We start from the raw sequence: 24,216 nt of genomic DNA on the forward strand, positions 1-24,216 counted from the left end.
TTTTTTTTTGTTCTGTTTTACTTTTCTTTTTTGGGCATAAAGGTCGTAAGAAAGATTATAATGCGAGGGAGATGACGAGAAAGGGGTTTCCATATATAGGAGAGAGAAGAGAGAAGAGAGAAGAAAGAGAGAGAAGATGCCATTTTCATTTAATTTTGTTTGAATGGTTTGCTTTCATTTGCAAACCCTATTAGAGAGAGAGAGAGAGCTACATGCATATAAAAAACCAGAGAGAGAGAGAGAGGATCATGATTTCTTTCATTAACAAACCTTATTAATGAGAGAGAGAGGATCACATTTTCCTTTCAATAACAAGCCTTAAAAACCAGAGAGAGAGAGAGAGAGAGAGAGAGAGAGCCTGAAATTTCTATACATACTTTCATGTCCTTCTCAGATCCACAGTCACGATCAAATCATCTCTGAAAACTTTCCTACTTTTGGATCACACCCATCTCATACTTGTACCATATATATATTAAAAAAAAGAAAAAGGAAATCACAAAACTAGTTAAAAAATCAAGGCTGAAATACTCTATTTCCACACCTGCACTTCCAAGAAAGAAGATAGTAATTGTTAGCGTCTATGTCGTCATGTAACTGGAAGCTTTCCTTGTGATGAGGAGGAACAACAAGAACGGCCATGCAAGGTCTGCAACTCAAGCACCTGTTGATGCAAGCTGGAGGTCTTGATCCAATAACTGGTTTTCTCTCTCTAAATTCATCTCCTGAGTAAGAAGAGAGAGACCCATCTGCCAAATCACAACAACGAACAAGGCTCAATAATTCAAATCATCTCTTCTATTATTACCACCCCATACCCATCTTTCTCTCTCTCTAGACACACATACATTTCACTCTCTACATGCACCTCTCCCTCTCTCTCTAGATACACATCTCACTTTCTCTACATACACATCTCACTTTCTCTACATACAACCCTCTATAGAGACACATACATCTCTCTCTCTCTCTCTACATACATCTCTCTTTCTCTCTCTATCTGTGCACGCACACATACGTCACTCTCTCTCTACAGATACCTCTCTAACTCTCTCTCTCTCTACACAGACAGAAACGGGTCACTGAAAAGTGCTGAACATTAATAGAAACCAATGAAACTCAAATGATTTATGGTCCAGCAGGAATTATTGAGGGCTGATACCTTAGAGAGAGAGAGAGAGAGAGAGAGTTACCTGGTTTTGTAGGGGCCAAAAAGTAGGAAAAGATGAGAACAAGCACTGTAAATCTCATCAACCCAAATGGGCACAAGTTTCTTGATGAAGGCATTGTGATGTTTACAAGTTAGATTGAGTGAAGATTGATGAAAATTCAAGTACAAAAGAGAGATCTGTGAAATTGTCTTGTGGAAGAAGGTTTGATTGGAGCGAGAAACTTGAGAGAGAAACAGACGAAACAAAGTTAGAGAGAGAGAGAGAGATGTGATGTGAGAGAAAGAGACAGTGAAGTGGGTTGTAGCCTGCTCATGGGACATCATCCTGCACCTGCTTTAATAACAGGTTGAAATTCCTATTATGGAAATTTCCCATTTGATTGTCCCTAAACTTTGTTTATAATATCCAAAATATTCTCATATAGATGATGACCATATTGCCCTAGTTCGGTAAGGGATTGTACTGCCCTAGACCATTTACTATTGTTATTAGGAATTCGTGTGACTTTGGATGCACCATAAAGTTCGATTTTTTTTTTTTTTTTTTTTTAATTTTGAGTCTATTTAATGACATATTTATAATCATTCGATTTAAAAAATGATATATAAAAGTAATTGTGACCTCCTCGTTCTAAAATTAAAAAGTGTGGTTTGTATAAAGCTACAACCTTAAACAATCAAATTAAAACACCTCAAATTTTTATCATGACATGTAATTTTAATGTAAAAAATTAGTAAGATAACGTGAAAATCTATTTTTATCTCTAATTATAAAATTTTGAATTTCAGAATTTGTTCAAATCAAGTAGATCTATAAACATGAAACTCTTGAAAACTTATAATTTAAATAATGTATTGCAAGATACACTACTTTTGAGACTCAAAATCTTCTCCTTTTTTTTATATATATATTCATATATCTCGATGTCTAGATGATCAATTAAAAGTTTTTTTTTAAAAAAATCTATTGGAAAGAGTTGTTCATCTAGACATCAATTAATTTTATATTTTAATATTGAAACCTTATAAACTTTTTTTCAAAAATAAATGTCTTTTTGCATACTTTTTTTTTTTTTTTGTTACAATTAGTCCTCTAAAATATCACAACATAATTTGAGAAAAACTCATGGATACTTTGGTAATTTTGAAGTATTTGGTTTTGTTGATTAAATTATTGTCCTATTTACTCTTGGAAAAGTGCACAGGGGGGCAAATGTGTCGTTTCTTGCACATGGGGTCTTAGAATTTGATATTTCTTTGTAGAAAATTAATGAAGGGTCAAAACAAAAAGGTCAGGTCTAGTTCATGGGGAATTTGAGTTCCCATAGGGAATTGACTTGTAGGGCCGCGGGTTCATCAAGCTAGGCATCAAGCATATCCACAAAGTATAGAAATGGATCATCTTAATCTCTAATAATGACTCTAATAATAGTATTTTGAAAATGCATTTTGAATTATAAAAAAATGACTCTAATAATAGTATTTTGAAAATGCAATTTGAATTATAAAAAAATGACTCTAATAATAGTACTTTGAAAATGCATTTTGAATTATCTAGTTTTATTGTCAAGGGCAAAATTAGATTTTTGAAACATCATTGCAATTTTTCGATACCAAAACCGTATTTGCTGACAAAATTTTGAGGTCCAGCTTTATCAAATATTATATACTATGTAATCATTTATTTTTAGTACTCACAATTATTTTTAGCCATTGGATGTGAAATCTAAAAGTTTGAAGTCTGTTATAATATTCGAGATATTTTATTTTGGACTTTGTGAGTAATCAGTGACATATTCTTAGCCTCCCAATTTCGCATCCATATGAATAACGAAAATTTCGTTTCTAACAAACTCGAAGAACAAGCTTTTTTCATCCCGAGAAATTTATCAAAGTATACCTAATTGATGAACTATTTAACATTTCATTGATATTTTTTATTTAATTTTAAAATACCTATTAAATACTTATGAGTTGGAATAGTTGAAAAAAAAATCAATCATTAAAAGGGTGCGGTTTGTATAGAGCCAAGGCTTTAAACAATCAAAGTAAAGCACACTTTCAAATAGTATCGAGAAATGTGGTTTCAATACTCGAAATCGTTGTGATAGCCTTAAAATATACTTTCATTTCAAATTATAAATTTAAAAGCTTAAAAAATAGTTCAGATTAAGTAAATCTATAAAAACTTGAAAATCTTGAAAATTGATGGTCCAAAAATACATTACAAGATGCACAATTTCCAAAACTTAAATCCGTTTTTTTCTCATGTCCATGCATCTTAATATTGAGATGATCAATTTGGGGATATTTAGGCATCAAAACAACATCTTCTAATAAAAATTTTGAGGAGCGATTTAAATTGAGTGTTTAGAGCCTCGGCTCTATATAAACTTTGTTTTTATTAAAAATAGACATATTTTGATAAATTTCTTTATTTATAGAACGAAGAGAGAGGGAGGGGATATTGGTTTTTAACCTTTTTACCATGGGTGTGAAAAGTTAAAAAAAAATTATTGGGAATTGGTTAACTCTTACCAACTCGTTCAAAGCACCAAACCACACAAGTGTTTTCGATACTTGTGTATCTCAAGCCGTTCATTTCATAATTTACTAAATATATTCATATAAAAATAGCCCATTGTCCCCTAACCTTGACACATGCATACATGCATGGTCTCAAGAGTAAATATTAGAACGCACATAGGATATGAATCTAGAGAGAGACATGGATAGAGAACTATCAAAGAGAGATTGGAGAGAGAGAAAATGGAAGTGGTAAATAATGTAAAATGGGATTGTCTACAAAGGTGATGTTGTCTAAATGAAGAACCAAACGATTGATTAGAAACGGCTCAAAATTAATATTTGACTGATTTTAGTAAATTCGATTTGTCTGTTTTGACATGTTAAATCAACCAAGAAAAATTCAACGACTCTTTTTATGTCATATATTTTTTATACTCTTGAACCATTATTCATGTTTTTATTAACACTTTTAAAATACGATTAAACAACTAATTTTGACAAGAGCAGGTTCAATAGTCGCCCGATTACAATGACATTAATTATAACCATATTTGTACTAAAAAAGTAAGGGAAAAGTCTCTATACTTCCTCTACAGCATAGAAGATTTATGCTTCACCTACCATCCAGCCGTCTAATTTTGATCAAGGGAGCCACTCACTGTTTGATCTTAGATCCGATGTTTTATTTTTACTATTTTTTATACAAATTGTATGCATATGAAATTTGGTATGTTCCTTCTTCTCATTGGGTTCCACCTATAAAAAATATTAAAAATAATTTTTCGATAAAATATAATGACCAAAATACCTTTTGAATATTCTAAGGGTATTTGATCATTTTATTTCATTTAAAATAATTTTTTTTATATTTTTCTCTAGTACGAGTTTGATAGATGATTGGGCTTCTAAAATTTGGTGTCAAAATAGTTTATAAAAAAAAACTAAAAATAAATTAGTGTAAAGACGTGACATTGTGATTGGGGCAATCTTAACCCTCCATTCAGAATGGAGGGTTGGATAAGGAGAAGTATATAAGTTATGTTGTAGGGGAAGCATAGAAAGCTTGCCCAAAAAGTAAACCTCTTTTTATACTTTCCCATTTATATAAGGGTGCGGTTTGTATAGGGCCTACGCTCTAAACAATCAAATTAGAGCCTACCTTCAAATAGTATCGAGAAATGTGGCATCAATATTGGAAATCTTTGTGATAGCCTTAAAATATATTTTTATATTTATTTATAAATTTTAAAGCTTCAAAAATTGTGTAGATCAACATCTATGTAAACTTGAAAATTGATGGTCCAACAATGCTTCATAAAATACACTATTTCCAAAACTTATGATCCATTTTTTTCTCATGTCCATGTATCTTGAGGTCGAGATAATCAATTTGAAGATATTTGGGCATCAAAACAACCTCTTCTAGTAAAATTTTTGAGGTAGGCTCAAATTTGATTGTTTAGAGCCTGGGCTCTATATAAACTTTTCCTTTTATATAAAAGATGTGGTTTGTATAGAGCCTAGGCTCTAAACAATCAAATTAGAGCCGACCTTCAGATAGTGTCGAGAACTGTGGTTTCAATACTAGAAATCTTTGTGATAGCCTTAAAATATATTTTCATCTTTATTTATAAATTTTAATGCTTCAAAAGTAGTGTAGATAAACAAATCTATAAAAAGTTGAAAATCTTGAAAATTGATGGTCCAAAAAAACGTTATAAAATACACTATTTCCAAAACTTGAAATCCACTTTTTTCTCATGTCGATGTATCTTGATGTCGAGATTATCAATTTGATGATATTTGACTATCAAAACAACATCTTCTAGTGAAATTTTTGAGGTAGGCTCTTATTTGATTGTTTAGAGCCTCGGCTCTATATAAACTTTTCCCTTATAGATAGATCAGGTTTATACCCGTCCTAGGCTTTATGAAAACAAAATAAAGCCTCACTTAAATTTTCATCCAGAAAGCATTTTTAGCAATGAAAATCTCCATAATGGCTCTACAATCAATTTCTAATACTGACAATAAAATTTGAAACTCGAAAATTAGTACAGTTCTTGCGGATCTTTGAACACTTGTACATAATTTATTATAATATACACTTATTCAAGCGGAGTTGATCGATGTAAAACATTTGCAATATTCATTGAGTTACTTAGTTTGATAAGGCTTCCATCATAGTTTCCATACAATCATATTTTAATTTCCAAATAATAGATAAAATAAAAAAAATCAATTAATTAATTATTTTCGTGAAAATGATCCCATTCATATTAAAATAAACCCAACATCGATGAATAATAGGTGGAGGCATGGCCCTCCCGACCGGTGATGATTTTTCTCTTGCATTTTAATTATGTTATCATATGAATCCAATTATACAAAAGATTGAAGTTTTTCCAAATCATTGATTTCATTAAAGAATGTTCTTTTGGCATGCGATCATAAACTGTTTCTGTTCAACCCATGGGTGGGAACAGAAAGGCGTTTGCCAAAAATTGGCACCTATGTTTTTTTTTATGGTGATAACATTTGAAGATTGTCAGGGATGGTCATTTGGTGGATTTTTGGGCAGACCCGTGGCTTTCTGAGCAATCTATGGGGGAATCTTATGGAGATCAGATAAATAGAGATCTAGGTGTTCTTGCCAAGCCAAAAGTGGCAGACTATTTGCAGGTCTCTTCTCAAGAATGGAACCTTCCCACTCCTACATCTGTCACTCTCATTCGAGCTTGGAATGAGATTGCAACCTTCACACTCCCTCTATATCCCCAAAGAGACTTCTTAGTTTGGATCTATTCTGCCAATGGTTTCTTTTTAGTTAAAGATGCATGGGATCATATTTGATGACAGGGCACTCCACAACCGACTTTCAGCGTTATATAGACTTCGCATTGCCATCCTAGAGCAAAATGGTTTTCTTGGTTAGCTCTCCATCAACGACTTCCCACTTCTTCTATATTACAACGGAGAGGAATTATCACGGCACAAGTATGTCCCTTCTGCCAATCTAACAATGATAATATTTGCTACCTATTATTTTATTGTTCTTTCTCACAAGGTATTTGGAGATCCCTTTCATGGAGGTGTGGAAAAAATTTTCATGGCTCAATCCAACCCATTGCACATCTATATTGAAGACTTGGATTTCTTACAAGTTTAAATCAGTGGGACTCCTTAACATGTGGCATTCCCTTTTTTACACCACTATTTGGATGCTTTGGGAGGAACGCAATCATCGGGTTTTCAGGGGAAGGTTTCCAAGAGAGAATAACTAGTCAGGATGATTACTCTGCATGTTACAGAGATGGTAGATGTTAAGGCTTAGACCTTTCACATATCTGAAAATGACATAGTAGATAATCTTCGTATCAAATAGGCGGCATGAAAAAACCAAACCCTCTATTTTGATTACATGGTCCTTCCCTCATCCAGGCCATTTCAAACTCAATGTTAATGGAGTTTCTCTTTAAAAACCAGGACACGAGGGGGTGGGGTCATTAGAGGAGAAGATGGATTTGCTGAATTTGTACAACCCCTTGAGATTGCATCCAATAATTATGCCAAGTTTCATGCTTTGCAAGCTGGAGTGGATCTCCCCATTGAGTTAGATGGCAGAGCCCCATGACATCTTCACATTGTTGCTACCAACTGCAGACATAGACTTACTGGACGTGTGTGACACATCACACATATCTACCGTGATGCCAATATGGTGGCCATACTCTCGCTAAAAAGGCCATGGTTTTTTTTTGATGCTACCATTTGGCACATTAGACCGCCTGATTGTATTTCCCTCTCAGCACTTCATGATGTTGTGCAAATGCCCTATTGTAGGGTTGTAAGTTTATGAGTTGTTCTATTTTTCTATTACCATTGATGAAAAACAGGTAGGGGGCCATCTCCCCCACTAACTTACCCAAAAAAACAAAAAAGAAAATGAAAGTCGTATACTACAAGATCATTTATCTTTAGCACGAGGTCACAATCACTACTACCTATCTGATGTGAAATCAGATGGCTAGGGGTTTGTCACAAAATTTGAGAAAAACCTTTTTTAATTTCAAGCACAGCTAATAGTCAGCCGCCAAACAACTAATTTCTTATACTACAGTTGAAGATTATTATGACTCTTATTTTTTTGGAGTAAGTAAGATTATTATGACTCTTATACTAACTATAAATTAGGATAATTGTTTGATGCATGCTGGACTGCATTTCCACAATATGCGATCCCAAAGAATAAAACATCTATCTTAAAGATGGATACAAATAGGTGGTCTATCTAAAAACAATTGAAACTAATCTATCTAAAAACAATTGAAACTAACGGTCCAAATGTTTTCTTAATAGAATTACTATTTTTAATTTTCAAAATTCATTTATTTTTTCATATTCATGATATCCATGTTAACGATCACATGTCCTTAAAAATTAAGTCAAAAAATCATCTCAAAAACATACTTTTAAGAGGTGACTCATTTCTACATGGCCTCATAAAAACCATATATAAATTACAATGAGACCACTTATTTTTCATACAAGGAGGATGACAATCATTATTGACCATTAAATGTAAAATTAGGTGGTTGAAGATATGTCATTGACTGAACACAATGTCCAAAATAAAATTTCTCGAATGTTATGATACTTCAATGTAATGGATATCATATCCAATGGCTAAAAATGATTGTGACCTTCTTGTACCAAAAATAAATGATCTCATAGCATACAGTACCAAATAAATACTCAATGTATACTTTTATATGATAAAAACATGGGTCAGAGTGGCGTCTATTTTGGCAGGGATAACAAAAACATGTGTGAGAATAGCAATTCCCAGTTTTGCATGGAATTTAAGTGTTCTCTCCTCTAGTCTGAATCTAATAACACATTAGATACTGAGATCTCATGCAATCTCTTTTAGGTGAAATGTTATCCAAGATCCCTGCAGTCCATTCGAGCAAATTGATAAAAATATGTTCTCTCTCTCTCTCTCTCTCTCTCTCTCTCTCTCATGAGTGTGTTTCTAATTGTAAGGGTTTCATGAAATTCGCTCACACATAATCCACGCAACACATTTAGGGCATGAGGGAAACAATATGAGACATTAATTCAAAATAAAATGATTTCAAGTGAGAACCACTAGAAATACAAAAAGGCAGATAGGTCACTAAGATGGAAGGGTAAAAAAAAAGACACAAGAACCCTATAAAATACAACACTTACAACAATGTATTATTTCTAGGCTGGGGCCTGTACACCTTACCTCGAGCTTTAAATACAAAAGGAAATGCAATCACAAGCTTGAGAAAATGCTATACATAAATATGATCAATAGATTGATTATATATTCCATACAATCTCAACCAACCAAACCCTCTCCGTCCCCCTACAGTAATGTATAGTTTTGCATCACAAAACAAATCAGCAACTTGTTCTAAGAGAACCAGATTTTGTTGTTGAGTCCGATGGCTTCCATATGATGTGCTCAATCTTGCTACAGAAGTTCTTATAGAACTGCAAGAATAGATTTTACCAACATTTAGCCAGTCAACAAGTGTAATGTCAAATCTTTGTGTCTCATCATAAGGGACTAGAAATTAATGACTGTATGATCTTAATTAGACAGCTAGAGTGAGCGAAGAACAATATACTGACTAGTGTCAATTGTTTCAGTCAAACCATAATTAATGTGGCATTATTGTCAGCTAACTCCCAGCCATCTAATAAAAAATCAGATCGCTATAACTAAGATACAAAAATTATAGAGCACATATACCATGCTCCTGTTGAAGCATTTATTATACACCTACTCCTTGGGGCAGAAGACCTACTTGGGAGGGTCTTGTCAATCTGAAATGTTGGGAACCACCTAAAAATCACTAAATGAATATTTTCAAAAGAGAAAGTTTGAATTTTGACTTCGCTACTGCTTTGATCTCACCCTCTAAAAATTGGACATGTCTTTATTCAATCTTAAAACATTACTTTTCTCTCTTTCTTTCTTTTTGGAGAATATTTACTTTTTGAAACATTATTTTTTGAAACACAAAAAGCTTGCCCATTAACCAATGTATCGGACATTAAATGTTTTGAGTGGAGTTCTTGCTTGTTAGATCAACATTGGTTATTCTTGTAATTGTTCGGTGGATTAAGAATAGAAAACAACCAAGTTTGAAGGCTTGAGCATGAAAAGAAATTTTCTTTTAAAAAAAAAGGTAAGCATCTAGCACACAAAAACTCAGAAGATGAATAGTAATGGAGGTTTCAAGGACAGGCAAGGCAAACCTTATGATACTCAAGAGTGTCACCAGCAGCCTTTCGAACATCCACCATGAAGAGGGAGGGTGCCACTTCAAAAACCTGCACATATAAAAGTAATTAGGTTCTCAATTTTTGATAACCATCCAGATTGATTCAATCAGGCACCTTGAATATAATGAAATTTTAGCATTTCACAATGGTATGCTACCTCAAGTGCAACTGCAAACTGTCCAGTGTTATTTGCAGATATTCCTTCAAGTCTCATCTGCAAACCATGTGAAGCAAGCTATCAATACAAAGAGAGGTGTTAAAAGGTGAATATGTATTAACTACCTTTTTCTTTGTTATGAAAGTTAGGTCATGTATGGATGAAGAATGAGGAACAGAGCTAACACCAAGCAGCCCCATCATATAAAACAAATTCAAGACAGAGAACAAATAACACAAACCAAAGTAAAAAACACCAGTAGTTTTTCTAAGGAATTATTATCAAATAATACGTGTTGATTATCTATAAAAAGTTCGGACAGCCGTTCCAGCAAGCTTGTTTTACTTTCTTATTCTCATTCCCTTCACACATCATCATAGAATGGGGTAAGCCATTTTTTTCATGCACTACCACACAAAAAGATAAATTCAGGCATATATCTCGTATCACCACCTCTAGGAAAGCTCAATCTCTCAGATGTGCCTCTTCACAAGTAGGGACACAGCAAACTATTTTTTCTTTATACTAATGCATATTTTGGAAATAAGATGGATGATAAAATTCAAAATTTTGCATATTTTAACTTTTCACCCTTTTTAATATTTTCTATGTATTGTTATTGTTTTAGTTCTGTAAATTAATGATTTTCAATAAAAAGATCTTATGCTTCCATAGAGAGAGTGAGAGATAAGTAAGAAATATTAAAACAATATTGATCTTCAAAATAGAAGAGAGGTTTCTTAATTTTAAAGATGGAGGAAGGTGTATGGGCAATACCTAGAAAGAGCTAGGATACCCTATTGTTGTAGAAGGAACAATATGGGATTAGAGAGCACTCTCTATATGAAAAATACCTTGTAATTACGAGAGTGGACTTTAAGACCCATATATTCCGCAACAGCTTCCATAGTTGATATGATTACTTTTGCAGGTTTTCGAGAAACGAACCGTGTTTGTCGTTTAACATAATCCTGTCATGGACAGTGTCTTAGAATCACCAAAGAAAGAAGACAACAAAGAAGTCGTCTATTCAGTAAAATTATTCCTAGGGCCTTCCAAGACCAAACAGAATAATGTCACAACAACAGGCATAAGCCAACACTCATATGCCCTTCCAAGAAACTCGTAAAAGTAATAGTGCAATCAATCAAAGACGAGCAAGTACATAGAAACATATCAGGCTTCATAGAAATGTAGTAATCCTTCACATTGTTTTGAGTTAAACTGTACATTAAGATGGAAGGTTGAGATGTGCTGTAATGAGGAGGCGCAAAGAAACAGTAAACGTTAAGCATATGCCAAGAAAAAGGAAAATACTAAGCAGGCTAAGAAAGGAAAAATATTTGTCAATTACAAGTGTTAAAGTTGCTAGAAACAGAAATGCATGCAATATTATGGGAAACTAACACATTAAGTATCAATCTGAGCTAGCTTTTCATAAAATAAATAATAAAAAATAATAGCAGCAATTAAGATAATGATTCCTCTTAAGTTTTAATGATTAACACAAATGTCATAAAAGAAAACAATCCTATTACAAGGTCATTTATAGAAACAGTAATTCTGTACGTCTCTTATGTAGGAGGTTGGGAAAATAAATGTTAGGTTGCCTCATCAAATAACTTTAGAAAAGAAAAAGTCAAAGACACAAAGTACTCTTACAAAGTATTTGGAACTCATGCAAATAACAAGAAAACTTGCCAAGTTAGGATTCAGGCTTCAGCATGACTGGTTAAAGTGTTGAGGACTGCAGCCAGTTGACAGATTACTACAGATATAGTGAGTAATGCCAATGCCTTTCACAAATGTGCAAAAAAGCTTTATAGTTGATGTTGAAGAAATAAAACCATTACCAAGCAATCAATTGACAAATTACTACAGATATAGAAAGTATTGCCAATACTGAGTCTTTCACAAATGAGCAAAGAAGCTTCAACTCCATTTATAGTTGATATAAATGAGTGAAGAAATAAATTTCCACGTTGTGTAAAGGAATTAAAGAGGAGGGGTGCACACAAAAGCAGACATGGTAAATTCTTAAGTTGGCTAGATTCATAAGTTGTACCTGTCGCCTATCAAATAGGGCTGAAAGGTTCAATCCTTGAGAGAGAGTAATCATCTCAAAAGCATTCATAATCAATGGGCCCATGTCATTATCTTCCTTCTGTTCACTAACGTATTGATCCTGCCAAAACCTCAAGTCCTGATCAGCACAAGCAAACTTGACATGGGACTGGTATAAAACAACACTATATGCAGAACAGACGTAGAATGCAGATTCCACATTTCAAATTGGTTTACGGAAAACCATTCGATGGCATAATGCAGAAACAAGTCGAACTAGTATATTGTGCCCTCTTAGGAGGTTCCACAAGTATGCCTCAGTAGTGTTTAGCTATGACAGTCTGCAGCCAAGTGACACCACTGCAGCCTCACACTTATACTCTTACAGAATGCTAGCTTCTTTGGATCTTGACTATAACTAGTACAGAAAACTAAAGATAAGTAGCTAAATACCTCGATATCATTGAAAACAGCATGCACATCATCCAAATTAACATCCTCATATTCGCCGCCATGCCTAACTGGAACATAATTTTTCCTGAACCATGGATCATTTCTGATTGCTTGAATAGTTATCCGCTGTAACCAAAAATAATAACAATAATAATAATAAGATAGCAATTACAGAACGCAAGCTATGAAGTGCCAAAAGCAGCCAGAAAGGTGTGAACATACATTTCCTAACTTAGTTCTCAATCTACCAAACATCCAAGCTATAACCTGTGATGCATGGTAACTACATCATCACAGATATAACATCATTTTATTGCAATTTCACATGTGCTTAAGTATGATACAGAACCCATTTGAAGTATCCCTGCACCATCGGCTAGAACTATAACTGTAGTTGAGGTTATAAAAGGAAAGGTAAAAAGGAAAAGAAAAAGACAGATATGCATCTATCTTGGAGAAGGGCTCATAAATCTGCATGTTCATCCAACAATCTGGTTTTCTTAAAGCTTACAAACACAGAGAAACAAGCAATGAAGGACACACACAGATAAAGAATTGGGGTATAAGTACTAACACTTTCAGGATCTGGATCCAAAATTCTATGTATCAAGGACCTAGCTCCAGCAGAGAACCAAGATGGACAAGAAAAATCTGCAACATTGATCTGCAAAAAAGATCAACAGCATGATTAAATTACCCAACATTTAACATAAGATACACGATGCACTTTTTCATTTCTTCCATATTTGGATTTGGAAAGATACCAAAAAAAAAGAAAAAGATTAACCGCGCACATAACAAGGAAAGCTGCCATCAACAGGTGGTTTGTGCATGATAATGACCTTCTATCTTGAGATTAGGGCTATTAGCGGGCCGGGTAAAACCAGGCCCAAATCCATCACAACAACATGTAAGACGGGCCCGAACCTGGGCCAAAATCTTGCCTACGAGGCCTGAACCTAAAAAATCGGGCCAGGCCAGGTTGGGCCTTTTATAGATGTAAGAAAATGTTGATTTTATGAGCTTATGAAAAAATTGGGCCATGCCCAGGTTCGGGCTAGCCCCCGGCCACCCCTACTTGAGATAAAAGAAGGTGAATGAAGTTTGCAAGAGATATCAACTACATAACCGAAATTAAGAAATTTCAACCTCATTTCCATAATTAAGGTTGATTTGTATTTAAGCACCCCTTACATCCCAACTATGCAGCCATAATTGAAATTAAATAGTGCTGAATCAACAACCCCTTACAATTTGTTCATTAGATTAACCCTGTTGAAATTCACTTCTAACTCAGTGTAAATCATTGATTAGAATTATGACTGAAATTGAGTGTGTTGCTTGTTATTTAGAATATGAAATAACTTCGTATTTTCATTTTCATTTCTTTGTGACTTATGCATAGATCTGTATACAAGATCCCTAGTTTAAGATTAAACTGTAGGAGCCATTAGATTTGGTGCATTCTTTGTCATTGACTACAACATTGTATTCATCTGTCCGATTTAGGGACTCAGTTGAACTTTTCTTTTTCTAGAAGGCCAGGTACACGGATAAATGAGAACATCATTGCAGTTGTTTCCCTGCATTTTACTTATCTAACCTTCACCTTGACAAACACGCAGAAAAACTTGGCTTCCAAGCTAAAAAACTAAAATGGTGATATAAGGACCAAGATTTTCATCAACTTAACCGAGTTTCAAGTGGATGAAAAACTCATTTGACTTGTCTGACTCTCATTTTCTAGGATTCCAAACTTCAAATTCAAGTTTAAAACATCTAAAAGATTTTTCTCTCTATTTCTCATAAATTACCTATCGTAGGTTTTCCCTATGCAAAAATGTAAAAAATTGGGGAGTTGACACAATGAGCCGATTTCTCTCAGTATGGGCCTAACTCAAGTTTTAATTTTTTGAATACTGATCATAGTAGACCGCTGTGCAAATTTTTTCCCAAGTTAAAACAGATGAGGAATCTACATCAAACATGCTAAGATCCTGGGTGAGAAACATAGCCTCAAAAAGGTGCAAAACATAGCCTCAGAAACAAGTATTCCATAACCAATAATAAAATGCACATCAAGTTTACTTTAATAACAGTGTAAAAAAGAATAAGCAGTTTCTTCATCATATGACAAAGCTTGGGCAAAGAAAAATATAATGATATAGTGAATCTCACCATTAACCAATCTCCTAGATTAGAAGGAAATTACCTTTCTATACAAGTTTGCAAGATCAGTCTCATCAAATGGACGATATCCCGCCATTAAAACATAAAGGATGACCCCACATGACCAAACATCTGCAGCAGCACCATTGTAACCATTGTGGCTGAGTACCTGTGATTGACTTTGTTTAGAAAACAGACAAGACACAAAACCCAAATGACATGTGCAGTCTAACCGTATTCCATGAGCTGATAAACATATACCAAAACCAATATATAATGTTTTGATATGAATAGCAATAACTTATACCATGTTTGCATGTATAGATCACGTAAGTGATGAGCAGATTAACAAGAAATATATTTAAGCCTTGTGAAGCTATAATCATAAACCAAGACGTTCAAGATTCAAACAATATTTAAGCTTTGTGCATGCGATCATTGTGAAGTAACGATTATAAACAAAGAGATTCAAGATTCAAACAATACTCTCTCTCTCTTTCTCTCTCTCTCTCTCTCTCTCTCTATATATATATATATATATATATATAGAAAAATACTGAGATTAGCCTATTAGCTCGTATGAACATATGAGCTCAACGTCCCAGATTGAATCTGGGCCGATCTGATAGTCACAACTTCATTTCGTGTTTGAATTTTAGTTTTTTTTTATACAAATCTACATACCTTGAAATTTTAGGCCTCCATTCTTCTCATCAAGGCACACCTAATAAAAATATTTAAAACATAATTCGCAAAAAATAAATTGATCAAAATACCCCGGAAACATTTCAGGGGTATTTTGATCAATTTATTTCTTGTAAATTATTTTTTTGATATTTTTACTAGATTAAGATATTTTTTAAGAACACATACCTAAAATATATATATATATAGGGGTTTGTCTAGAGTTAACAACCCCTCAAAATACAAAAGTGAAAGTTAGAAGGGGTTGTGATGAGTGTATTTATCAAAAAGATGATTACTTTTTGTTTAAAAAAATATTTTAATAGGTAACTTAACCCTTAAGCAAGGGAAAATTTGAAATTTTTACAAAAGTTCAATGGCATTTTGGAAGTTAGTGTCTTGGAATTTTATTTGTAAAGTGCCATTGTCTTTTAGTAAAAATTTCAACTTTACCATTTATAAAGATGATAAAAGTACCCTTTGTCTCGTAGTAATATTTACAAAAGTGCTCTTACTTAATGATGAAGATATGACAAAAAGTATTTTTTTTTTAATATAGACTATAAAATTAATAAATCCACCCTTCACAACTCTCTCTATCTTTAACCTTTGTAATTTGAGGGGTTGTGAAGTTTAGATTATCCCTATATATATATATGGGAGAGTCTGAGGTCAGCCCGCTAACTAACGGCTATAGTAAACTCTCAATGGCCTAGGTCAAATATGGGTCGATCTAAAGGTTATGATTGTATTTTGTATTTGAATTTCAGCTACAGTATTTGATTTCCAAATCTGAAAATTTTCTGTCAAATTTTCAAACTGTTATTTTCCTAATTACAGAAAATAGTTAACCTTACTCAAAATAAATTTTAATTTTTTTCTACAAATCCAAATCACTTGGAATTTTGAGCGTCTATTCTTAAAAAATAGGCAAATCAAATAAAAATATTAAAAACATAATTCAAAAAACTTAAATGAACCAACCCCTGAAACTTTCAAGGGTATTTTGATCAATTTAATTTTTGTGAATAATTTTTTTAATATTTTTATTAGATGTGCCTTGATGCGAAGAATGGATGTCCCAAATTTCATATGATTTCAATTTGTAAAAAAATTAAAATTAAAATACGAAATACGATCATGACCGTCTGATCAGCCTAAATTCAATCTAGGATGTTGGCTTACACTATTCCATCAGCCCATGGGCTGACAAGATCTTTTCTCTATATATATATATATAAGGGCAGCCCAGCCCCGCCCTGAAACAAAGGTGAACATACATAAATAAGGAGGCTGACTATTTATGTTCATCTCCTTCCCATCTATCTTGACCGAGAAGAGGGGGGAGGCTCTTGCGGAAGCCTTGCTTGCCGCCCTTCTCTATTTATTTAAGGGGCTTCCCGGACTCATAACAGACGGGTAGGAACAAGAAGAGGCTCCTTAGTATCTGCCGTCTCTACCGTTGCAGGTCCTCCTTCTGTTGAGACGACCGTCTTCTAGGTTTTGTTCGTTCACCAACAAGCAAAGCAGCCAGTGGTAGCCAAGTCTTGTCAAAGCCCGCATTTTAGAAGTGAAGAAGACGGCACGAATAAAACTACTGGGTACGCTCGCTGCGATATATATATATGGAAAAGTCTTCCCAACGCCTATAGGCAAAAATGAACAGTGATTTCGTCTATCCTCATCATCGTCGAAAGTTCATCGCACGATCACGATTGTCCAGTACTGTTTCATTTTTTTTTTCTTTCTACAAATCGAGATGATCTGAAATTTGGAGCATGTACATCTTAGTGAGGAGCACCTAATAAAAATATAAAAAAAATATTTCGTAAAGAAAATTTGACCAAAATACCCTTGAAACTTTTCAGGGATATTTTGGTCAATTTATTTCATGTAAAATATTTTTTTGATCAAACAAAAAGAGAAGTTTCTATTCTCTTTACAAACAGAAATAAAACATAAAATCATAAGTGAAAAATTACAAACCTCTGAAGTAATTCACAAAATACAAACACTTAAAAATTTAATTGAAAAGAAATTTGTAATGAATTACCTAATGCATTTTGGAATCGGAAACAACATATTATTGGATTACCATCTGAGCCTGATTTTGATGAAAAGAAAATCCCTACAAAAGCTCGACCAATTCAAATGAACACTGAATTATTACAAACATGTAAAACAGAAATAGAAGATTTAGTATAGAAAAAACTTATAAGACCTAGTCAATCTCCTTGGAGTTGCTCAGCCTTTATAAACCTCTTAATAAAGTTTTACAATGGATTAGATATCCAATTTCGAATAAAAAAGATTTATTAGACAGACTTGCAAATGCAGTCATCTTTTCTAAATTTGATATGAAGTTAGGATTCTGGCAAATACAAATTAAAGAGGAAGATAAATACAAAACAGCATTTAATGTACCATTCGGCCAATTTGAATGGAATGTTATACCTTTCGGTCTTAAAAATGCTCCTTCTGAATTTCAAAAAAAAATGGACAATTGAAACTAAACCTGTTTCCATTAAAACAAACTCATACCATTCTCTAGTCTTGATGCCATTAAGAGGACTTAAATGGTTTTGAAGATATAGGGGAGCTAATTTATTTGGGTTGATATGAACATGTTTTTCATCAATAATAATATCAGCAATATAAGCATTGTCAAGATATACTGACTTGGTAGAAGAGGAGGCTGATTTATATGGGATTTGGGCTGGAGAAAAAGCAGGACTGGATGTTGTATTATGCTGTGGACTTTGGATAAAATATTCGGGTACATTATATATATATAAATATATATGCGTGGGCACATACTCTCAATCACAATGTCAAAGCTCTATTTCTACAACTTGCACAAGAATGAAAGCTTGTAGAGAAGTTTTTGTATATTAAGCTCCTTTGGTTCAAGGTTCAGAATAAATGTGGAAGACAAGCTGTTTTTTGTGCATATCACCCAAGCTTCCATAAAAGAATGCATTAAATGCACAGCAAATCACATAGATTCCATTACAAAGTCATAAGAACACACCTCAGTGAAACTAAACAGGATTAACCTTCAGTAAAGTCATTCTGATAACAAAATAAAATGGTACACTACAAGTTAAATGATATTCTTCTAGCTCTGCACAAACAATAACACTATCAAGATATTGCCTGTATTTAATTGTGAGATATGATCATGAATAATAGGGGCTCTTCCTGCTGCCTACTATCCGGCTTCCAAATACATGAGCGGGATGGATAACCTGCCAATAATGACAAGGGGAAAAAAACCAGTGGGACTTCTTTCCAATATCATAATTGGCAGTTGCTCATCCATAAGGAGGGCGTCGTTAAGACATTAGGATTTAGTTCTAGTCTCCAATTAATTAGGTTGGATTAGCTAGTGATGGGCACTAGGTAAATTGCAGTCCCCAACCCTGCTGTTAGCTTTGAAAATGGTTGAGGATTACCATCTGAGAAATGGGCTTCAAAAAAACTTTGCTTTGGGTGGTTAGGGAATATAAGTGGAAAACAATACCTCAGGAGCAACATAATTTGGCGTACCACAGGTTGTGTGAAGGAGGTCAACCCCCTGCACATGAACACAACAAAAAATAAATAAAAAATGGCATGGTCGTAATTATAGCTGAACGCACTCTTAACAGAGACAAGATAAGACTTCTTACTTGCTGAGGTAATGCACTAAGGCCAAAATCAGAAATCTTCAAATTTCCTTGAGCATCAAGAAGAAGATTTTCGGGCTATACACACAACCCAGACCATCAGAGGAATGAATCATAAGGTACCTAAAGGAGAAATAGACATAACTGCAACTGCAAAAATACCTTCAAATCTCTGTGGAAGACTCCTTTACTGTGGCAGTAATCGACCGCATCAATAAGCTGTTGAAAATAACGCCGAGACTCCCTTTCACTAAGCTTACATTGATCAACCTGTATTCATATAATTGAAGAAAAGGTGACAACAAGTACAATAGCCAAACATTATGTTGTGAAAAATACAAATAGGGAGGGAAGGCATCCAACCATGAGTGGAGGAAAGGAAGCAATAGGAAGGATATTAAAGAACCATTTCTATTAGAAAAGTACTGGCACCAACCAAAACCTCTCGATCACCTTCACATAGGCGAATAAAACTTTCAACAAGAAGTACATCAACAAAGTGACTTAACAGCTTCATTGATGTCAGTTAAACTACAGAAGTCCAGACTTCAGATCATACCAAAATAACCAAACCAAATAACATTTTAGCTTGTAATTTAAATGTCTTCACCTCCCTACCCAGCATGCAGGACAAAGATATTCATACTGAATGAGAAAAATATCTCATTTACAGTCCAAAGCAGGGGGCAAAGACCAGTGTATATGCCAGTCTCAACCACTCTGAAAGCAAGAAGCTTGAGATGATCGCTAATTTTCTAAATGAAACATACAAATGACATCACATGTTATTGAAGACCCACATGATTCTTAGTCCAGATGTAATTTGTCTCAAAAGAAAAAGATGTTTATCCAGAAAAACTTATGACTCCACACAACGTGACATTGCATAACAAAGTATGCACAGCCTCCAATATTAATCAAATCAGACCACAAAATCATAATATTGACTGATTTTGGTGAGTCACAGTTACTGCCTTAGTGCCATGAAAAGTAATCACAAGCAGTTCCTCTACATAAGATTCCAAAAAATTATTGGAAAAAAAAAAGAAAACAGTATAGATATATGAGCTAATTCATATCATAGATGAAGACTCACTATTTTATCAAACAGTTCCCCTCCAGTGATGAACTCCAAAATAATATATATCTTTGTTCGGCTGGCAAGAACCTGAAAAATCAAATAATAAACTTATCATTTTTCCATCAAGATGATAATATTTTCCTGAAAAAATTCAATACAATTAAAATTCCTACACACTACAAGTAAGATCTGATTGAATATTGCTTCAATAAATAAGCCACGTATTCAAGGAGAAATAAGGTTGTCATACCTCACGCAGCCTGATTATGTTTGGATGCCTAACAAGCTTCATTATGGATATTTCTCTCTTAATCTGGGCAGAGAGTAGGAATGTAATTAGACAACATTTGAACAGCATGGCAGAGAAATCCCTAATATATTAAAAGACATAAACGACAACCATCAAGGAAAATGGTTGTGTATGTCCTATGGTGATTTCCACAAATATAATATAACAATATGAATGTTCATATGTAGTCATTCCTTGGGAAAGCTGAATATGCATCAGAATCCAAATCCATATCAAAACCCGCCAAAATAAAACTGAGAAGCAAAAGGTGAAGCATTCAAGGCTGCCCAATAATGAAATTCTATTTGTCCTTTCAGACCCATGCAAACATTCCTACAATGTTGCTATATGAAAAGAATAAATTTACCAGAAGAATAGCAGCATTTAAACAATCACCATTTTTTATTCATATGGGGCCACCAGACTGGCTCCTTTAGACAATTGACTACTGCTCCCAAATCATATGGTGCTTCTAAACCCTGCCATATTCCAATGTGGACCACAATGAGATATCCATATGACTGCTTTTCTGACTGATTTTATAATCCTTGGGCCACCTCTAATTTATTGGAAGAAGTGCAAATGCTATAAAGTCATATTACCATATTTAGTTAATGTCACAGGCACAAGCCGCATGTCAAATGCCTGCCAAGGCAATAAACGCAAGCCACTTCTCCGTGATTACCCAACATGATTAAATTACAATCTATCAGTAAGTTTAGTTCCCAAAGCTTCTGTTAACGTAAAACCGCATTATCTATCTATAGCCTATTTGATGTTATGAATAAAACTCATGTTACACAAATATGGCCTTGAGTTATCCATTTACTTCAGGAACTCCTCTAATTAAGAGGACGTTTGAGTGGGATGTTCTCAGTTTAAATTTTTAAGACTAGCATCCTGACTTTTCTAGTGAAAGACCTGATGAACCGGTCTAGAATGCAGACTATTAATTCCCACATCCCATCCAATTTTGCATATGGAGAAGAGCAATGATATGGGTGATTTTTTTTTCAATTTGAGCTTCTGCCATTGCAGCTAAACCGAAATGAGCTTTTCTGACTCTCATGGATAACAGGAGTACACAAACGGTCCTAAATTATCTTTCATAACATATTTTTGTTATTTGAGTTGATAAAGTGGAGGATGGAACTCAAACTGCAGTGCTTCATCTCTCATGCATAAACCAGGAAGCCAGAAAGGCTAAACCCCATAGTATGAGCTTCTAATACAAAGTCTCCCATATTCAAAAACCAACTGAATGCAAGCTAAATAGTTTTTTTTCAAAAAAAAAAAACTCCATGATCAACCATAGTGCTAGAAGACACACATGACCACGATTAATTAAAATGGAATTTGATAACAAATAAGTATTTTGGTCATTCTCTAGTTATTCTGATAGCTAAACATGAAAGGGGGAAGTGAGAAGGGAGAAGGAACAACTCAAATAAAAACATACAAATCAAGTGGTATATAAAATCAAGTGGTATATAATTTCCCTCTTTGAAGAAGAAGAGGCATGTGATTTGTCAACTTTGGAGCCATGTTAACAAGTTCCAATTTGCACTAACCAACTTCAATTTCTTTATTAGCATGCAGTTGACAAATTTACCTGCTCGTTACTCTAAACCGTTGAAGACCCAACCACTTAAAAGAAAAATTAAACAAAACAAGCACAAAACTAAGCATACATCATCCAAATTTCAATCGAAGGACTTTCCAAATCATCCATACAATGCAATGATATAAGTATCCGATCAGCTTCCTAGCGTTCAGAACCTCAAATATTATATTCTTAAGAAGCACATCATCACTAAGTAAAAAAAATGGTGGAGAATGGGAATAAACATAAAAACATTTAAAGAGAGAGCAAACCTGATCCACCATCTTGTGCCTGAGAATGGTGGATTTAGCCATAACTTTCATGGCTACGTTCTCCCCTGTCTCTGTGTTCTGAGCAAACTTCACCTTTGCAAAAGTCCCCTCACCAATGGTGCGCCCCACCTCATATTTCCCAACCTTCCTCATCAGTATTTTTGCAATAACTCAATCATTCACATTTTTCAATGAAAAATCCTCTGAAAAATTCAAAACAAATCAAGAATATTCAGAATTCAGCACTCTTGATGGCCTATAATCTACTTACAGTAAAAAGGAAGAGAAACTGAGTCATGAAACTAATCATTCTACTGATTTCCAACGAGAAGTCACAAGCATTTCTTCAATGAAAAATCTCATATCAATTAGGAATCTGCCTATAAATGATCTGAAAAACCAAACCCGAAAGAAAAAAAAAAAAGCACCAACCTATTGAACCCACTGAATCCCAAAGAGAATCTATCTAAATAGGAGAAGATGAAAAAAAAAAATGGACTCTTAAATATAACGAAAATCAGGTATAATTAGAAAACAAAGGCACGTGGAAAAAAAGCCACCGTTGCTGAATTGAGAGAGACGATAACAAAATGCAAAACCCTAAATTTTAACTTATCTTTCTGAATAAAGAGAAACGAACAAAATTGAAGTGTTGAATTTGGCTTTCTGAATCCAAACAAATAACACCAAAAAAGATAATTCAAACCAGTGAACAAATAAAGACCATTAAGCAGGGACTCTTGGAAAAGAGAAAATTATTAACTAATTAAATTGTTAAAGGAAAATAAATTATTACCAAACAAAAAAGAAAAAGAAAAGCTCAATGCCTCATTTTGTCTGAGGAGCAGAGAGAGTCTCTGTAAACATAAATGAATGGAACTTTATATGATCATCCTATCTCAGGGAGTTTAGACTCACAGCGTACACGGTGTGCTCCCGCATGAGTACACTATTCATATTATCATCAATATAAAATTTTAGAAGAATTTTATCGAAATACACTTCATTTTACAACTTTTGAAAGAATTTTATCGAAATACACTTTATTTTACAACTATTAAATATTTTATCCTTTTTTTTACTATTCCAACTCAAAATTAAAAATTGATATTAAATCAAAACAAATAGGTAAAATGTTAAATAGTTAGTATCCTAAGTGCATATTGGCAAATTTCTCAAATTTTTGGGGTTATACTTAGCATCATAATCATATTTAAAAAAAATAGAATTTTGTAATTTGAGTTCTTGAAATTTAATATGACAATTCAATTTTGGTAAGAAGCAAAAAGGATAAAATATCATAGGCCGAGTTGTATCTCAACATGTTATACTGTTTTAATTAGTAAGTGACATTGTTGTCGGATATCATCTCATCAAAATCAAATTACCAATCACATCAAATATGTACAAGTTATATGCATTTACATACTAATTCTCCCTATACTAAAGATTATATATTCAAAAAAAGTAAGATCAAAATCCAAATGGATTAAGGATTATGGAGAGAGGTGCATTTCTACAATTGAATCGGCCGTCTCATAAAAATGTGTTGGAGGAGTAAAATATTCATTATGTCCGAGCAAAGCTTATGATCTTTAGTTCGTCGAACCAGGGTTCGAAAACTCGCCGAGTCGAGCCGGACTCGCCTGGTTCGACTAGGGAATCGTCTGCAACTCGAGCTGGTATCGTCCGTGTCCAGAGAGAACCGGACAATTCTCAATAGTGAATCACGAGTTATGGCAACTAAAAATC

General features: G+C 33.9%; 2 protein-coding genes across 10 annotated transcripts; both read right to left on the reverse strand.

Moving 5' to 3' along the window:
- Positions 1–233: 233 nt before the first annotated feature.
- LOC105420481 (EPIDERMAL PATTERNING FACTOR-like protein) lies at positions 234–1,471 on the reverse strand. Its single transcript, XM_088868388.1, has 2 exons — positions 1,194–1,471; positions 234–749 (listed from the first exon to the last, which is right to left on the reverse strand). Exons 1-2 carry the CDS (start codon positions 1,285–1,287, stop codon positions 517–519), a joined length of 327 nt encoding a protein of 108 aa, XP_088724514.1. The 5' UTR covers positions 1,288–1,471; the 3' UTR covers positions 234–516.
- Positions 1,472–9,013: 7,542 nt separating this feature from the next.
- Positions 9,014–23,406, reverse strand: LOC18431886 (CBL-interacting protein kinase 24). Of its 9 annotated transcripts, none has more exons than XM_006842000.4 (15): positions 23,261–23,406; positions 22,465–22,667; positions 20,551–20,613; positions 20,316–20,387; positions 19,382–19,489; positions 19,223–19,297; positions 19,075–19,128; positions 14,911–15,036; positions 13,273–13,362; positions 12,699–12,824; positions 12,247–12,366; positions 11,036–11,152; positions 10,182–10,238; positions 9,998–10,072; positions 9,014–9,226 (listed from the first exon to the last, which is right to left on the reverse strand). In XM_006842000.4, the coding sequence occupies exons 2-15, from the start codon at positions 22,615–22,617 to the stop codon at positions 9,134–9,136; spliced, it is 1,329 nt and encodes a 442-aa protein (XP_006842063.1). In that variant the 5' UTR covers positions 22,618–22,667; positions 23,261–23,406; the 3' UTR covers positions 9,014–9,133. The 9 variants fall into 9 exon arrangements, with proteins under 9 accessions (XP_006842063.1, XP_088724517.1, XP_020521494.1 ...); XM_088868391.1 differs by having other exon boundaries at positions 10,182–10,259; XM_020665835.2 differs by having other exon boundaries at positions 22,897–23,331.
- Between the last annotated feature and the right edge of the window lie 810 nt (positions 23,407–24,216).

The sequence above is a fragment of the Amborella trichopoda genome, chromosome 5 (assembly GCF_054954075.1).
Source record: "Amborella trichopoda isolate Santa Cruz 75 chromosome 5, AtrichopodaSantaCruz75HAP2 v2.0, whole genome shotgun sequence".
Classification (NCBI taxonomy): Eukaryota; Viridiplantae; Streptophyta; class Magnoliopsida; order Amborellales; family Amborellaceae; genus Amborella; species Amborella trichopoda.

Bases quoted from the DNA above. Each gene is read 5' to 3' on its own strand.
- LOC105420481 (XM_088868388.1), bottom strand. From the start codon at position 1,287: ATGCCTTCATCAAGAAACTTGTGCCCATTTGGGTTGATGAGATTTACA. The intron at 750-1,193 runs GTAACTCTCTCT...GTGATTTGGCAG, and splicing joins TTTGGCCCCTACAAAACCAG to ATGGGTCTCTCTCTTCTTAC.
- LOC18431886 (XM_088868391.1), bottom strand. From the start codon at position 22,617: ATGAGGAAGGTTGGGAAATATGAGGTGGGGCGCACCATTGGTGAGGGG. The intron at 20,614-22,464 runs GTTTGCTCTCTC...CTCTCTGCCCAG, and splicing joins GGCACAAGATGGTGGATCAG to ATTAAGAGAGAAATATCCAT. The intron at 20,388-20,550 runs GTATGACAACCT...TTGATTTTTCAG, and splicing joins ACATAATCAGGCTGCGTGAG to GTTCTTGCCAGCCGAACAAA.